Source organism: Lates calcarifer, linkage group LG20, assembly GCF_001640805.2.
Source record: "Lates calcarifer isolate ASB-BC8 linkage group LG20, TLL_Latcal_v3, whole genome shotgun sequence".
Taxonomy (NCBI): Eukaryota; Metazoa; Chordata; class Actinopteri; family Centropomidae; genus Lates; species Lates calcarifer.
In genome coordinates this window covers 1,867,345-1,880,883 of record NC_066852.1, presented here as the reverse complement: position 1 = coordinate 1,880,883, position 13,539 = coordinate 1,867,345, and the positions used below count along the sequence as shown (strand labels likewise).

Genomic DNA, 13,539 nt, shown 5'->3' with positions numbered 1-13,539 from the left:
AAAGTACTCTATGAAACACAGTTGCTGGTTTCTTCATGGCTCAAGTATGCACGTTTCCAGGCACGGAGTAATAAACACATTATTCGTTTGACATAACACTCCTCCTAGCACACCATTTAAAAAATATTGTTCTTTTACATTTCAATTTTACACCTTCCACAGCTCCTTTATTCACATATAAAAATATATCCCATACTCTCACACCCTGACAGGCACTACATCTCTCTTACTCTTATAGTATTTGACGGGCATTAGTTAGCCTGGTAGAGTGGATATTTTCCCCAGGCGCCTGATAAGACCTGTATAAATAGTTGAGTAGGGCATTATATCACTTTACTATTGGGAAAAAATGGAAAGCATTCCAGTGTGTGGAGGATTAGTCGATATTCAATTAACCCAGGCAGACAGTCATGGTGACTGTTTATCAATACCTCTTTTTAACTGCACGCCCTCGACACACTTAATTAAACTTCCCATTAATAGCATCAAACAAGTGAGCAAACTAACAACACAAGCACTCGGCCAAGTTTGGAAAAGTGAGCCAAATCCACAGAAGCACTGGTGGGAGAACTGGTTATTAAAGGGAGTCAACCGAGTTCCTGTACTGGTCTAAGGTCTCTGCCACGGCTACACAAGCCCTCAGTCCAGTTGTGGAGACAGAGGAGGACTTTGTGTGTTTTGGACACGCCACAATTATGCATCCTCAAAGTATTTGTGTGGTTATTGATGTGTATCTGGGACACGTCCCGACCCCTGACCCTAAAATCATTCATTTCCTCGCATTCCTCAGTTAAGCGTATGAAAGCCTCGTATCACTCCAAGCAGACTGTGGTTGTGGTTTCATGTGAAGGAAGACTTAGCTGTTTCATTGTTTAAGAAAACCAGTCACAGTGGAATAACAGGGGCCTTCTGTGTGGAGTAAGAAGTGGGGATGGCGCTCATCCCTGCCCTGTGTCACAGGCTGTGCAACATTTGTCCTGTGCTAATCAGCTACAAATCAGGGCCAGTGCACTAATCAGGGACATTGACGTGACTGTCTAGACGGTGATAATGATCTGCTAACATGCAATGTGATCAAACATGCCAGTGCTGGTGCAGCTCTTCTCTAATAACTGTAATAATTGTCGTGTTTGTGGATCATTAGTTGTGAGTTTAGCAGCAGAAGTATTGACAGACATTACAGTAAGATTATGTGCTGAAAAGAGGCAGGAGAGGCTGAGAGAGAACAGATGGAGACATCAGGAGAAACAAGCCGTGACATGCAACAACCAGAGGACTGATACTGTATGTGAACTAGTGATGTACGATAGGCTAAAATCTTTCATCTGAGGCTGTAACTAATGATTTTTAAGCATGCTAACAGTGTGGCTACAGGAATGCTAAACATCGGTCAGTTGGTCTGAAATATCTCAACAAGTACTGGATGTATTGACATGTAATTTGGTGCAGACATTAATGATTCTCAGAGAATCAAGCCTGTTGACTTTGATCTAAGCCTGATCATAAAGCCATGGAACCATCATCAGATCAAATTTTAATTTGACCAGTATTTTGCTTTAGGAGTAAATAACATAAAAAACTAATGATATTCACATCAGTCTCAGCTGCACTTTTTGTTTGGTGCTTGTTAGCAAATGTGCTAGCATGCTAAAATAAGTTTGCTGAGCACGGTGAACGTTACACCTGCTAAACATCAGCATGTTAGCATTGACATTGTGAGCGTGGCCGTGTGCTGTTAAATGATCAGTCCACAGCTCAAAGATATTCAGTTTGCAATGATATAACTGTGAAAAGCAGCAGATCTTCACATCAGAAGAGTTGAAAGCAGCAAGTGTTTGATTCATGACTAAAATAATTACTCAATTATTAAAATTGCTGTTGAAAGACTTAACAATTTCACCACTTCTATGATATGCAGACTGCATGAAGTACCTGACATGTCAGGAAACACCTCAAAGCAAATAATACTGTAAAAAAGTATTCCTGGGTACAAAAGCTGAATGAGCTGAACACTAATGGGTCCCTGTCTGACAGTCACAGATTATCTCTAACGCTGTCACTGTACAGACTTCATTACAAAGCAGGATGCAGTGTCCAAACTACTGGTGTAACTACCAAATTGTCTCATTCAGTCATCAGTCTTGCATGCTCACTGTGCCATCTTTGTTTGTCTCTATCTGCCATTGTGTGAATACCAATGAGCATTGAGCCGTTATCACCCAAACCACGGGTGACAGAGTCGGGGTGATGTATCACTCATCTACCTCAGTTTCTTGCCAGAGACAGGATGTGTTTTCTTACTTGGGAAATGAAATGTCAAATGCAGATTCAAAGTTGTGATGGCTCAGCAATATCCAGGATTGTTTTAAGTTAAGATGAACGGCCCCCCCCCATATCTAACCTTTTGTGCGTGTAATGGAATTTTACAGCTGTACAGATAAGAATTGATGGCAGTGTTGTTTGTTTGTAGGCCCCACAGATAAGCTGAAATATAATCCTTCCAACTGTTTTTGATCAAAGAAGTAAAGCTCCGCTATGTTCTTGCCACAGCTCGATTGTAATTCTGCGGGCCTCTCCTCTTTGTATTTAGCCCATTAGAGGTCTCTGCTTGTGTCCTCTGCTAAGTTTGCTCTCAGAGTTGAAATGTTTTTCCCCTTTGGGCGCCTTGAGCCAGCCCCCTTCCCCTTCCACCCGATGTGGGGGTGAGCTTTCCCAGGACAAAGAGATGAATATATAATGGAATGAAAAAAAGGGGGGGGGGGGGGAGACAAAAAGACAGCGGGTGTGTGCAAGTGAGAGGGAGGAAGGGTGAGTGGGAGCGGGAGTGAAAAGATATAGAGGGTTTGACAAGTGCTTGTCCAAGTGTTTAATTCTGCTGCCAAGCTCTGAGTGCAGGGACACGGAGAGAAACAATCTGTACTTATTCCCACTATTACAGACCCGATTGCTAACTCATTACAGACTCCATAGGGTGTGGGATACACAACTGTAGTTAGAGAGTTGGTGGAGAGCAGCTCAGTCCAACTGCGTCCACCCCCCCACTCCCCAACCTCTCCCCTGGTCCTCCAGCACATGGTACAGTCCATTTAAAAGGCTGCATGTCATCTCAGTGTGTGCTGGGTCCTCTCTGAGAGCAGCTGCTCACAGCACATTCTCCTCGGCGGGAGCACTCACTTTCTCCTCCGCCCGCTGGGCTGCATCTCTTTTTCTCCTCTGTCTTTTTTTTTTCCTCTCCCCTCTCTGCTCTCTCCGCATTCGCTCTTCCTCTCTTTTCTCCCGCGCTCACTCCTTTTCTCCTTTGCCCTGCACTAACACACACACACACACACACACACACACACACATGCTTTCACTGCCTGTGTGGTGCTTGGCCACACAGATGTGATTCTTTGTGCAGTAACAGGTAGACATCATCTCTGTGCTGCTCAGCGGAGAACAGGAGAGGAACCGGCATTTTGGCTTTTTTTTTTTTTTTGTATATGTCCAAAGTAAACTGTGAGAGAAGAAGCACAGGTGGAGGAGGAGGAGGAGGAGAAGAGGGGGATAAGAGGAGGAGGAAAGGGTTTTAGCTTCACCCCCTCTCATGCTCCACTTGACACCATGCTGCTCTGTGTGGATTTGGTCCTCAGGGGAAAATCCTTAAAATGATGGAAGACAACAAACAGCTGGCACAGAGGATTGATGGGGCCATCCAGTCCGCCAGTCAGGAAGTGACCAATCTCCGCTCCGAACTCTCCGCTACCAGCCGCAGACTGGCAGAGCTGGGTGCCAGCAGCCCCCCTGCTCTGGAGAACCACCACCAGCACAACCACCACGATGACAGCCTCCACTACCGGGGTGAGTGTCACAGCATGTGCATGTGTGTGAGTGAGTGTGAGTGTGTGTGAGTGAGTGTGTAGTCAATCCCTTGTCGCTCTTTGTGCGAGAGCGAGAACATGAACATGTGTGACTGTTTTGAAATCAACAGTGGGAAATATTTGGGGAATGTGCAGCGGGGGTGACTAATACCATTTCACCGTTCCTCCACTGACTTATTTTTCCCCAAACTGTGCACCAGAAGGACGGTGGAAAAGGCAGCAGATTGAGAGGGAAAAAAGAACAAGAGGCAGACTTGAGTTTTGTTATTAGATGGGAGGGGTTGGAGTTAGAGAGCGTGGGCCAGAGCCTGTCCGGGTTCGGTTTCCCAGGCAGCAGCTGGGCTCCTCTGGGCCGTTCTCCCTCCAGCTCTGGCTCCTTTCTCGGCTCTCTCCCAATTTCTGGCGAGCAGTCTTAAACTGTGCTTCAGGCTCAGGAACTGTGTGCCAACATCTCTGTTAGGGGGCTGGCGACACCATGGCACCGTTACTTAGCTGGGAAGAAGATGTGATGAATGAGGAAGGAGCTTTAAACTGAAGTTTTCAAGGGACTGCTCATCCCAGCTTCATTAGCTCAAAATAATTTGTTCTGGCTTCATGTCATACTTTCTAATATCTGTCTTGTTGCTATAAGTTTTAAGTCAGAGACCTTGAAAAGAGGATTTTTTAATATTTAGTTGTCGCATGTCTAATGACACCAGCTCATGGTTTTTATGCTTATTTCACATTTGCTTCAGCTTGTGTAACACGGTGGCCTGTGTCTAATTAAACCTTCTTACGACACATTCTGGAAAGCTACTTTTATACGGCTGACATCTTGGATTCATTAATGATTAGTTTTATTTAGTTGAATTGGAACAACAGTGAAGGAGGAGGGGGTTGGTTGGGGGGGGGACTTGTTTGCTTGTTGTCCGGACGTGTGAACACCAAAAACTGCTGTTTGTGACCGTGTCAGTTTATTGAGCCACTAATTTTGCCATGACAAACTTAAAGCTTCCTGCAGAATCCAGGATATGGTGAGAGAGTAAACTTTTCATCGCCTGCATGTGCAGAAAGTTTGGCTGAAATAGTGAAAAGGCCACAGAGGAAAGAGGTGCAGGTCTTGTGGCTTGGGGTGTCTGTGTTCTGCATTTGACTTGGACACACTCAGAAGCCCCTGGGGTTGTTGAGATAATACCCCACTGAGCAGTTTGCTGTCATTGTCCATTAAATGGATCCAATGGTTCAGCGGCAGGTGATTCCTCTTATGCGTTGATGTAGTGTATGTGTTTTAACCACGCGTTAATGTGTGCGTCATAGATACTGTTTCTGTGCTGCGTTCCTGCAGAGCGTTGGTTGTGCGTGTCATTGGGAATTAATGCCGTGCATTCACAAGATGCAGTTAAAGGAGCACTCCACTAATTTTACTCATGGTGTCAGGGTGGGGTTATCTTAATTTAGGCTCGGAGATTATAAAATCTGAGACAGAAAGCCGGTTTAACAATCTTGGCACTGTGGAGTGTGGGTGTTAACCAGGCAGGGAGGGTTTAATGAAAAGATGCTATGAATTTGCATCATGGGAAATGTAGGCACCACTGATCTTGGAGCCTGAAGCATATAATTGAATATGGATAGGATATGTCAGCGTTTTGCCACTTGGATTTGGACTATTTCAAAGTTGAGCCAGGTTTGAGTTATTTGCTGGATAACAGTGCGTCAGTGGAGTGGCTGAGCAGCATTTTTTCACACAGGGCTCAAGTCAGTCTGAGCGTGGCCTTTAGTCCTCAGCGATGGAATAACTCGGCTGCAGCGAGTTATCTGTTGTGTCCATCCTGCTTGCTCTGTGCCTGTGTTTTACTCATGCAGTGTTAACAGGCAGCCTGACATTCCCACATTCCTGAATGTCAGGGCAGTGATGTCATACTTCCTGTTCCCAGAGGCCAGGCCAGCAGTCAGGTTATGGATCAAGCCAAACACAGACACACACACACACACACACACACACACACACACACACACATATCGTCCCCCCACCTCCCTCCTTTACTCCAAACTGACAAACTAACACGACCCAGCCCTCACCTCGCCTGCGTAAAGAGGGATGAGCCTGAGAACCGCTTAGCTTTAAGGATGTTTTCTTAAGATTTTAAGTTTAAGATGATTCGTCTGGGAGATCTCTCGGGTTAGGCAGTTTGGTGTGCGATGAGCCAGCGTCAGCGTCCACTGGCTTAGGGAGATTAAATGTTCTTTAGGTGTGTATCCCTCTCTGGGCCAGGCTGTTTGTTAGTCCATTTGTTGGCTCTGCCCTGTGCAGGATCAAAGCTGCCGCACAGGCGAAGCATTTTAAAATGCATGACCTGACTTCCTGTAAATATACTATACTGTGCCAAAATGTCACAAAATTTTTGCTGTGTTTCACCTCCCTGCGGAGCTTCAATAACATCTCTGACAGATGTCCGATGTCCGGCTGCAAACACGGCACCAGAGACTGCTGTTGCTGTTGGCCTCGCAGTCCATCCTTCTTACGGAAGTAATCAAGAGGAACGAGAGATTAAATCACCCAAAACTTTTAGTCTCTACACCCTGCAGGATTAAGATCACTATCATTTTGATTCTTGCTTTTGTACATATCTGTGTATCTACATTTACAAAGGACTGATTTTGTGTGTCCAATCTTTGTTGCAGAGTAGAGTCAGTGGAAAGGTCTTTGGCTGACTGTTACAAACAACCTGCCTCCTTTTATTCAGGTCATTGACAGTAATGTATTCACTGCCAGGGTGATGACACCCTTTTATTATTGGCCCTTTCTCTTAATCCATCACATTGATGTCATGGCCTTGTTTAGCATTCCTAAACGACGCTGATGTTTCACCACCAATCACCTACTCTGCTGCCATACCTAATGTCCATCTGACTTGTGAAAAGGAGAAAAAAAAAACACATCTAGCTTGCACTCAATTTGTCTCGGGGAACAGAAGCTGTAAGAAAATATTTTGTCCTCTAAAATCAATGTGAGCTAACCTTATGGGATATTAGATTATTTACACTCTCGGTAGATCAGCACCCCGCGGTCGGCTGGTGAGAAAGCGCTCATCGCGGCCCCGTGGGATTCTGCCAATACTAATCCATAAACCTTTCTAAAACACAACCATAAGGCAGCCGTTAGTGACTCATACAGCACAGGGAGTGTTTGTGACTCTGGGCTGCTTTAAATAAGAGGAACAATGTGCTTGACACAAAGGGTGAAAGCTGTGATGTATGTATAAATTTACTTATTCTTCCAACTGTGCCAGAGCATCACGGTCGGTCAAGACTGGACCCACAGCAGTGCAACCTGGGAGGAGTTATTTCAGGTGTCCAGGGTTACGGAAGTAAAAGACGATGCTCTGTGACTTGCAGATGGCGCACTTCCAGGGCTTTGATGGTTAAGAATCTCACCCAGTTGAATCATCAGTACAAAAGATGGGCGACTGTTCACTGACGAAAATACGAGATACAAGACTTTGTAAGAGAGGTCAACTACAACTCTCAAGAAGCTTAACGGAGCTTAAAATTCTGTTACGTCTGCTGCCAAAAGTGAGTGGAAGCTAAAGATTATGCTTTGCAGAAACGAGATGAAACATTCGGTAGTTTATACCAGTTCACATCCAGATTCGGGGCCAATTTTGGATGAATTTCACCTATCTGAAATTGTTACAGCTCTGATTTTTTATTTTTTTTTTGCTGTAACCGGCTTCCTCTGCACAACCATCCACCACACAAAAGAAAACACGATTTCAGAGGAACAAATTTAAATGGCCATGCTGTGGTATTGTCAGATTTTTTAGGAGACAGTGTTTCTGTGGTATCAGAGTTGGTGTGACACACAAAACATCACAGGGTTTTCATTTTGCTCAGAACTCAAGTGCCATGGAGTTTTCTGTTTGTGGACCTTGACTCCAAAGAGCACCATTGTTTGTTGAATATGACTTTTTATAAAGACACACTCAAGACACATTTACTTCTTGTCAAGCAAAGATGCTCTTCTTTTTTTCCTCCTTTTTATGTTTGGATAGTGTGGTGGGTATTTGGGAATTTACACCAGATAGATTTTTAAAAAACCCTCCAGAACCGCTGCTCCTCCAGCCTCACAACTCTACTATAGCTGCTGTTGAAACATGGTAGCATAGTAGGATGTGTGTATTCAGGGATAGAGGAAGATAACACAGCTGAAACCTTTAAAGACATCCTCCACACTGTACAGCCTGCTATAAAACAGTGTTGATTAAGTATTCTCTTAAAAGACCCAGTGATTATCTTTTCTCCATTGAGGAGAAGCTTCGCTGGCTCTAATGCTCTGTGCTGCAGAGTAATTGTGGGGAAGAATCCTCTCCCCATCTGGCCTGAGTTTGTCAGAGGCCCCGGGGTCTGTCATTACTTCATCGTGCACATGAGCGGGGCTGGGAACCGAGCACCAAACTACAGGGGCAAAAAATCCCACCCACTTCAGCTCTTTCTCTCTCTCTGTAACACTCTCCGGGGACCACCCGCCTTCCTGTTCGCTGTTCACATGCAGAGAAAGTATGCAATGCTCCCTAACCTTCCCCCGTGTATCCACCACCATTCGAATACCTCACCCGCCCACCCACCCCCCTCCTAATATTCCCTGCCTGGCCTCCCCTCAGCCACGCCCTGTCTGTGGTCAATGCAGCGTGAGAGGAACTGCGTCCAAACAATAGCTACAGAGCGGCAGCCCTGTACTCCCCTAAACATTTCTCCCTCTCTCTCTTCCTCTTCCTCACTGACTTCCTCCAGTAAAAGAACTAATCATGGCATAGCGGGGGGACTCCCGGGGCTCTAGTACCAGATGAAAATTCCTGGCGGCGGTGGGTGGGAGGATTTGCTCTTAGGTTTTGGGGGGAAGATGCAGACATCTCAAAGGCGGAGACAGTGATCTGATAGTTAGAGCTAAAGACCTCATTTTCCTCTGAAATGATGGTAAACTAATGGATCACAGTGCTCACTTTTAAATTAGGAATTTATGACATTTTTATTGCGTTATTTTTCTTGGAACACAGCTGAAATTAATTACAGATTAACAGATAATATAATCATTATATTGAGTGTGTAATTACATTAATATGTCAGTTGGAGAAAATGACAACTTGCTGTATGCCAATCAAAACAAACTGCCACAACAAGATGAAAAAGCAAGCAACAAAACAAAAGGGATATGGCCGATCCATACGGTTTTAACAACGGACAAATATAGTAATATGACCCATCTTTATTGCAGGGTTTAAAGCTTATTTACCTCATAGTTAAGCTCCTTTTTCATTAAGTGTTTAATTTATTTTGTTCTCAGTATTTTTTCAATTTTAGTTGAGTGTATCTGCACTTAATAGCTGAGAGCTTAGAAGTACTTACTGGCACATTGGCAGCCTTTGTTCTACAGTGGTTGGTAATGACCTTAAATAAATAATGACTCTGTGGTTATTTGTTTTGCTTTGTAATGGAATGCAAGGCCCAGTAATGAACTGACAGAGCTGCGCGGGCTGTCAGTGGGAGCCGAAGCCCCGTGGACTTCTGACTCGCAAAGAGAGTTTCCACTTCTGAATCTGGCTGCCTCAGGGTTGCAGGGAGGACAGCTGGGCGGCACATATCCACTTTCATGTCCATACAGGGGCAGAGGAAGCTGGCCTGCATTGTTTGAAAAGCTCTGAGATCTTTCCAAGTTTTGTGGTTCACCAGGAGGGCACTGTGGCGGGATGCTGATTTCGAGTCGCGGCGTTCGTAAAGGGTCAGAGTTGACAGATGACAGCTAACCTCCAGTGTGTCTTAAGGTCTTTCTGGCAGAGGTGACAGAAGTGCTGCACCTGGGCCACCAGCTGGTGATGGCATGCCTTTCAGTTTGGGCGGCAGATGGCCGCTGCGCCCTCGCCGCAAAGCCCCCCGATATAAACCGCCACCTCAGAGAGAATGAGCCTGCAGAAAAGCAGGCAGGCAGGTATACAGGCAGTGGAGCAGAAACAGAAAAGGGAGCTTCAAAAAGGATGCCAACTCTTAAGACAGGGTACATCTCCAACAGACATTCCTCTGCACTTAAATTTTCCATGCGAGTTTTATCTGAATGAAACTTCACAGAGCAAGTCAGTAAAAGCCAATTCAAGGAGAACTGAGGAGCGCTTTAACCGTGACACTAAGCATTGAATTGCTTTCCGGTATGACACTCTGCCTCTGAGATGATATTATTCCTATCAGTGTGACTGATATGTCTCCCTATGCTAATTAGATTCATGAAAGCCAAAGTTCTCATTTAACTATTTCCTTCCCACCGGCTCATGACAGTCTTTGTTTCCCAGATGATTTTTGATGAAGACGACATTTAATATGGATTTCCTGATGCATGGGTCAGGACTCGGGTTAAGAGCACATTATGAGGCTGGCTGTTATTGGCTGGGGAGTAGAGAGTGGAGAGAGGAATTGACTAATGATGATATTTCTCACCGTTATCGCTCCTCTTATGATACTTTTCTCCCCCATTTCCTTCACGCAGCCCCTCATCATAACTTTGCACGCAGCAAAGTACTCTATAGTTTTTTTCATCAGGAAAGGAAATGGTCTGTAGCAACTGACAGCTTAAAAAACTCTGCATATCTTCAGTGGGTATCGTGTATTTATCACCACCATATGTCAGAGTAGAGAATTCCTGTTATGGACTGAAGTGAAGTATTGTTTCCTAGTTGTGTTTTATGGACCTACTGGATATTTCATCTGCTTCAGGTGCATCTGGAGAGGATCACTCTGTCGGTCTAGGACGGGGAAAACTTGCAGCAAGCAGCTGAATTAAGAGGATTTCTTTGACTCCTTTGACGAATGAGGAAGTACAAGACACAGTGAGCTGCGATGGAGGTGTCTGAGTGAAGCCTGACACATGCAGCAGGCTCTCATGTGGTGGAGGATATGTGTCTCCATTAATGACACACAGTGGATTCACGAGTGAAAAAGATTCACTTGCACATCTGCGCTAAGACAAAAAAAAGGAGCTCTGACAGAGTGTTTAGTATAATTCTCCTGAGTGGGGTGTTTCAAGGCCACTGCCTGGGTGTTGCGGTGCCCGCTTCGCAACAGGAGGCGCAGATAACGATCTGACTTTAAGAACCCAACTCCCCCGTCTCCCTCATGCCTCTATTCTACACATCTAACCCTTCGTTTTCACCTTAAATCATCCAAATCCCTGTTGAGTCCAAACTTCAAACAATTGCACCTCTCAGAGAGAGAGGAGGAGACAGACAGCGAGGGAGAGGAAGCCTGGTTGCCTTCACAACAGTCTCAGCTCATCCTATTAAAATGCCTCATTGCTTTAGCAGCGGAGACTTTTTATTGCTGCTGGTACATATTGTTGCCTTGGCTGCAGTTTAAATTCATTCCCAGAAGAGAATGGACTAGGCATGGAGGAAAATGAGTTTTGAGGAAGTGCAGAGCGACCCCCCCACCCTCTGTATCCAGAGGATGTAAAGCGTGACATTCCAGCAGAGCAGAGGATAAGCAGAACCCCTCTCTGAATCATCTGGTTCATGCAGGCCTCTTACAAGATTGATGGGCTGAAGACATCCCTGAACATCAGGACAATACCGTGCACTTTTAAACACCCACACAAACCATAAATGGCAAATTAAGAGACATCCTGAAGGGTGCACTGGAGCGTGAGCTGAATGAACGTCCGTTACATTCAAGCCTTTGCCAAACAAGTTCACACAATGCAGATTAAGCCTAGCAGCGACAGGTGAATCTCTATTTCACAGGAGTTTTAAATCTGGTGTCTGTGCCGACATTCCCACACTGACGCACCAGCATCAGGTTTTACGTCAACCAGCAGTGATTGGTTTGTCAGACCTGAAGCGGGAAGCAACTGCAGCGATGGAGACCGACTAGGCTACAGCATCCAGGAGTATGGTGGAAAAAAAAACAACCTAGAAAGCGTTTCTCATCTTCCGGATAAGAAAAGGAACTGAATTCAGAGGAATGATTACAGTGTAAAGAAGGAAGCGATCAATGACGAGGACAAACACAGATTACCATTGGTGTGGTGTCACAAGCCACAGGTTTAAGGTCAAACATTTGCTTAGGTCCTCTGCTAACATCCATTTATATTCAAAACCAAACAGTTACTTTTACAGTACATTTGTGTAACAAGTCAGGATGTTGTCTAATGCGCTGACCACGTACGCTGTAGTCTCACATACAAAGAGCCCTGTCAGAGATGCTGCTGAAACACTGTAGTTGCTCCAAGCTTAAACAATTAGTTGATTAATTAACTGAAAAATAATCTACAGCCACTTTCTATAATTGGATGATTGTTTAAGACACTGTTCTTCAGCACAATGCCTAAAAGTTTACTGTTTCTAGCCTCACTAATTATGAATATTTACTGGTTTTGTTAGGTCATGAAAGCTAAAGATCTTTGGACTGTTAAATCTGAAATCTGTTTAGATATGTGAACTTGGGGCTTTGGGCATTTTTCACTGTTTGCAGTAATCAAACTCGTGGCTTGTTAAGCATAAATGCAAAACATTCACTAGCTTGCAGCCTCTTAAATGTCTGAATTTTCAGCTTTCTCTTGCTGTTTTGTATCCTTCTAAATTTACTAAACAAGCAGTTTGAAGATGTAATTTTTGCCCCTGGAAATTGTGGTTGATTTATTTCACTTAAAACAAACCAGATTAACTGATGATAAAATCATTTGTTGCTGCGGTACTCAGAGTATACAGTATGCCTGCATACAGTAGTTGTGGTTGATTTTCCACGCTCCTCACTGAATCTCCCAGAATACAACAGATGGCTCCGACTGCAACGCAACCTCGCCGTTCGCTTTCTAGTGGCATTCCACCGAGCACTGCTGCTGAGGTTGTTTCCAGTTACTCTAAAATGAATCAGTTCAGTGTTTGAATTCATCATCAGGCAAGACATGGATTTTTACAAATAAGATTACACCCTGACAAAGCACGCCATTAAAGTCTGAAAGGATCTGACTAAACTTTATCTGGTTCTGTCTGTCTGGAGGAAAGCTACTTGTTGTGAAGCCAAAACCAGTAATGTCATCAGAATCCTACTTTTTCCACTTCCTGACTCTTCATTTCTTTTGAACACAAATAAATGTGACTCACTTTGTCATGTTCCTCTTTAAATAAAAACCCTGAGCAGGTTAGTACAAAACAACACAACATTACAGTTTAATGTTTTTGTTGACGTGTCATCATCAGCTCCCCAGGCCCCCTGAATTGTTGACATCAAGCATGTAAGTGGGCTCCATCCCTGAATTATTTTTGGTCTGCAGCCTGCAGACATTAGTGTTGAAAGCGTGCTTCTCTGTTTTCTCCTGCTGAGAAGGTTCTACACAAATATTTATCAGGTCACCAATTACTGTACCCTGTGTGCTCAGGCATATGCACACACAAACACACAGCGCCTCTGTGGAGACGAGGGCCGTGTATATGCATCCCTGTAAATGTGTTTATTGTTTGCAGTAAATGTCTGGCTAAATTTCACCTCGAACCAGATGTCCTCCACCGAAATCCCAGGAGATCAAGTCCATGTTTTCCCGAAGCTTATGTGTATTGTTAGAGGCGTGTTTGTGCATTCCTATTTTAAAAGAGCCAGTTCAGAGACGTATCTTTATCAGCAAACCTCTTAAAGTTACTCACAGCTATCAGGCCATCAGATCAAT

At 44.4% G+C, this 13,539-nt stretch overlaps 1 protein-coding gene across 6 annotated transcripts in view; it reads left to right on the top strand.

Moving 5' to 3' along the window:
• kaznb (kazrin, periplakin interacting protein b) overlaps positions 1–13,539 on the top strand; it is a 102,883-nt gene that overhangs the window by 39,356 nt on the left and 49,988 nt on the right. For all 6 annotated transcript variants that reach the window (XR_007815235.1, XR_007815236.1, XM_018700591.2 and 3 more), the window contains exon 4: positions 3,630–3,837. Coding sequence is in view for 4 of the 6 variants with exons in the window: in XM_018700591.2 (XP_018556107.1) it covers positions 3,630–3,837 (208 nt within the window). In the remaining 2 variants the exon portion in view is untranslated. The remainder of the gene's footprint in view (positions 1–3,629; positions 3,838–13,539) is intronic.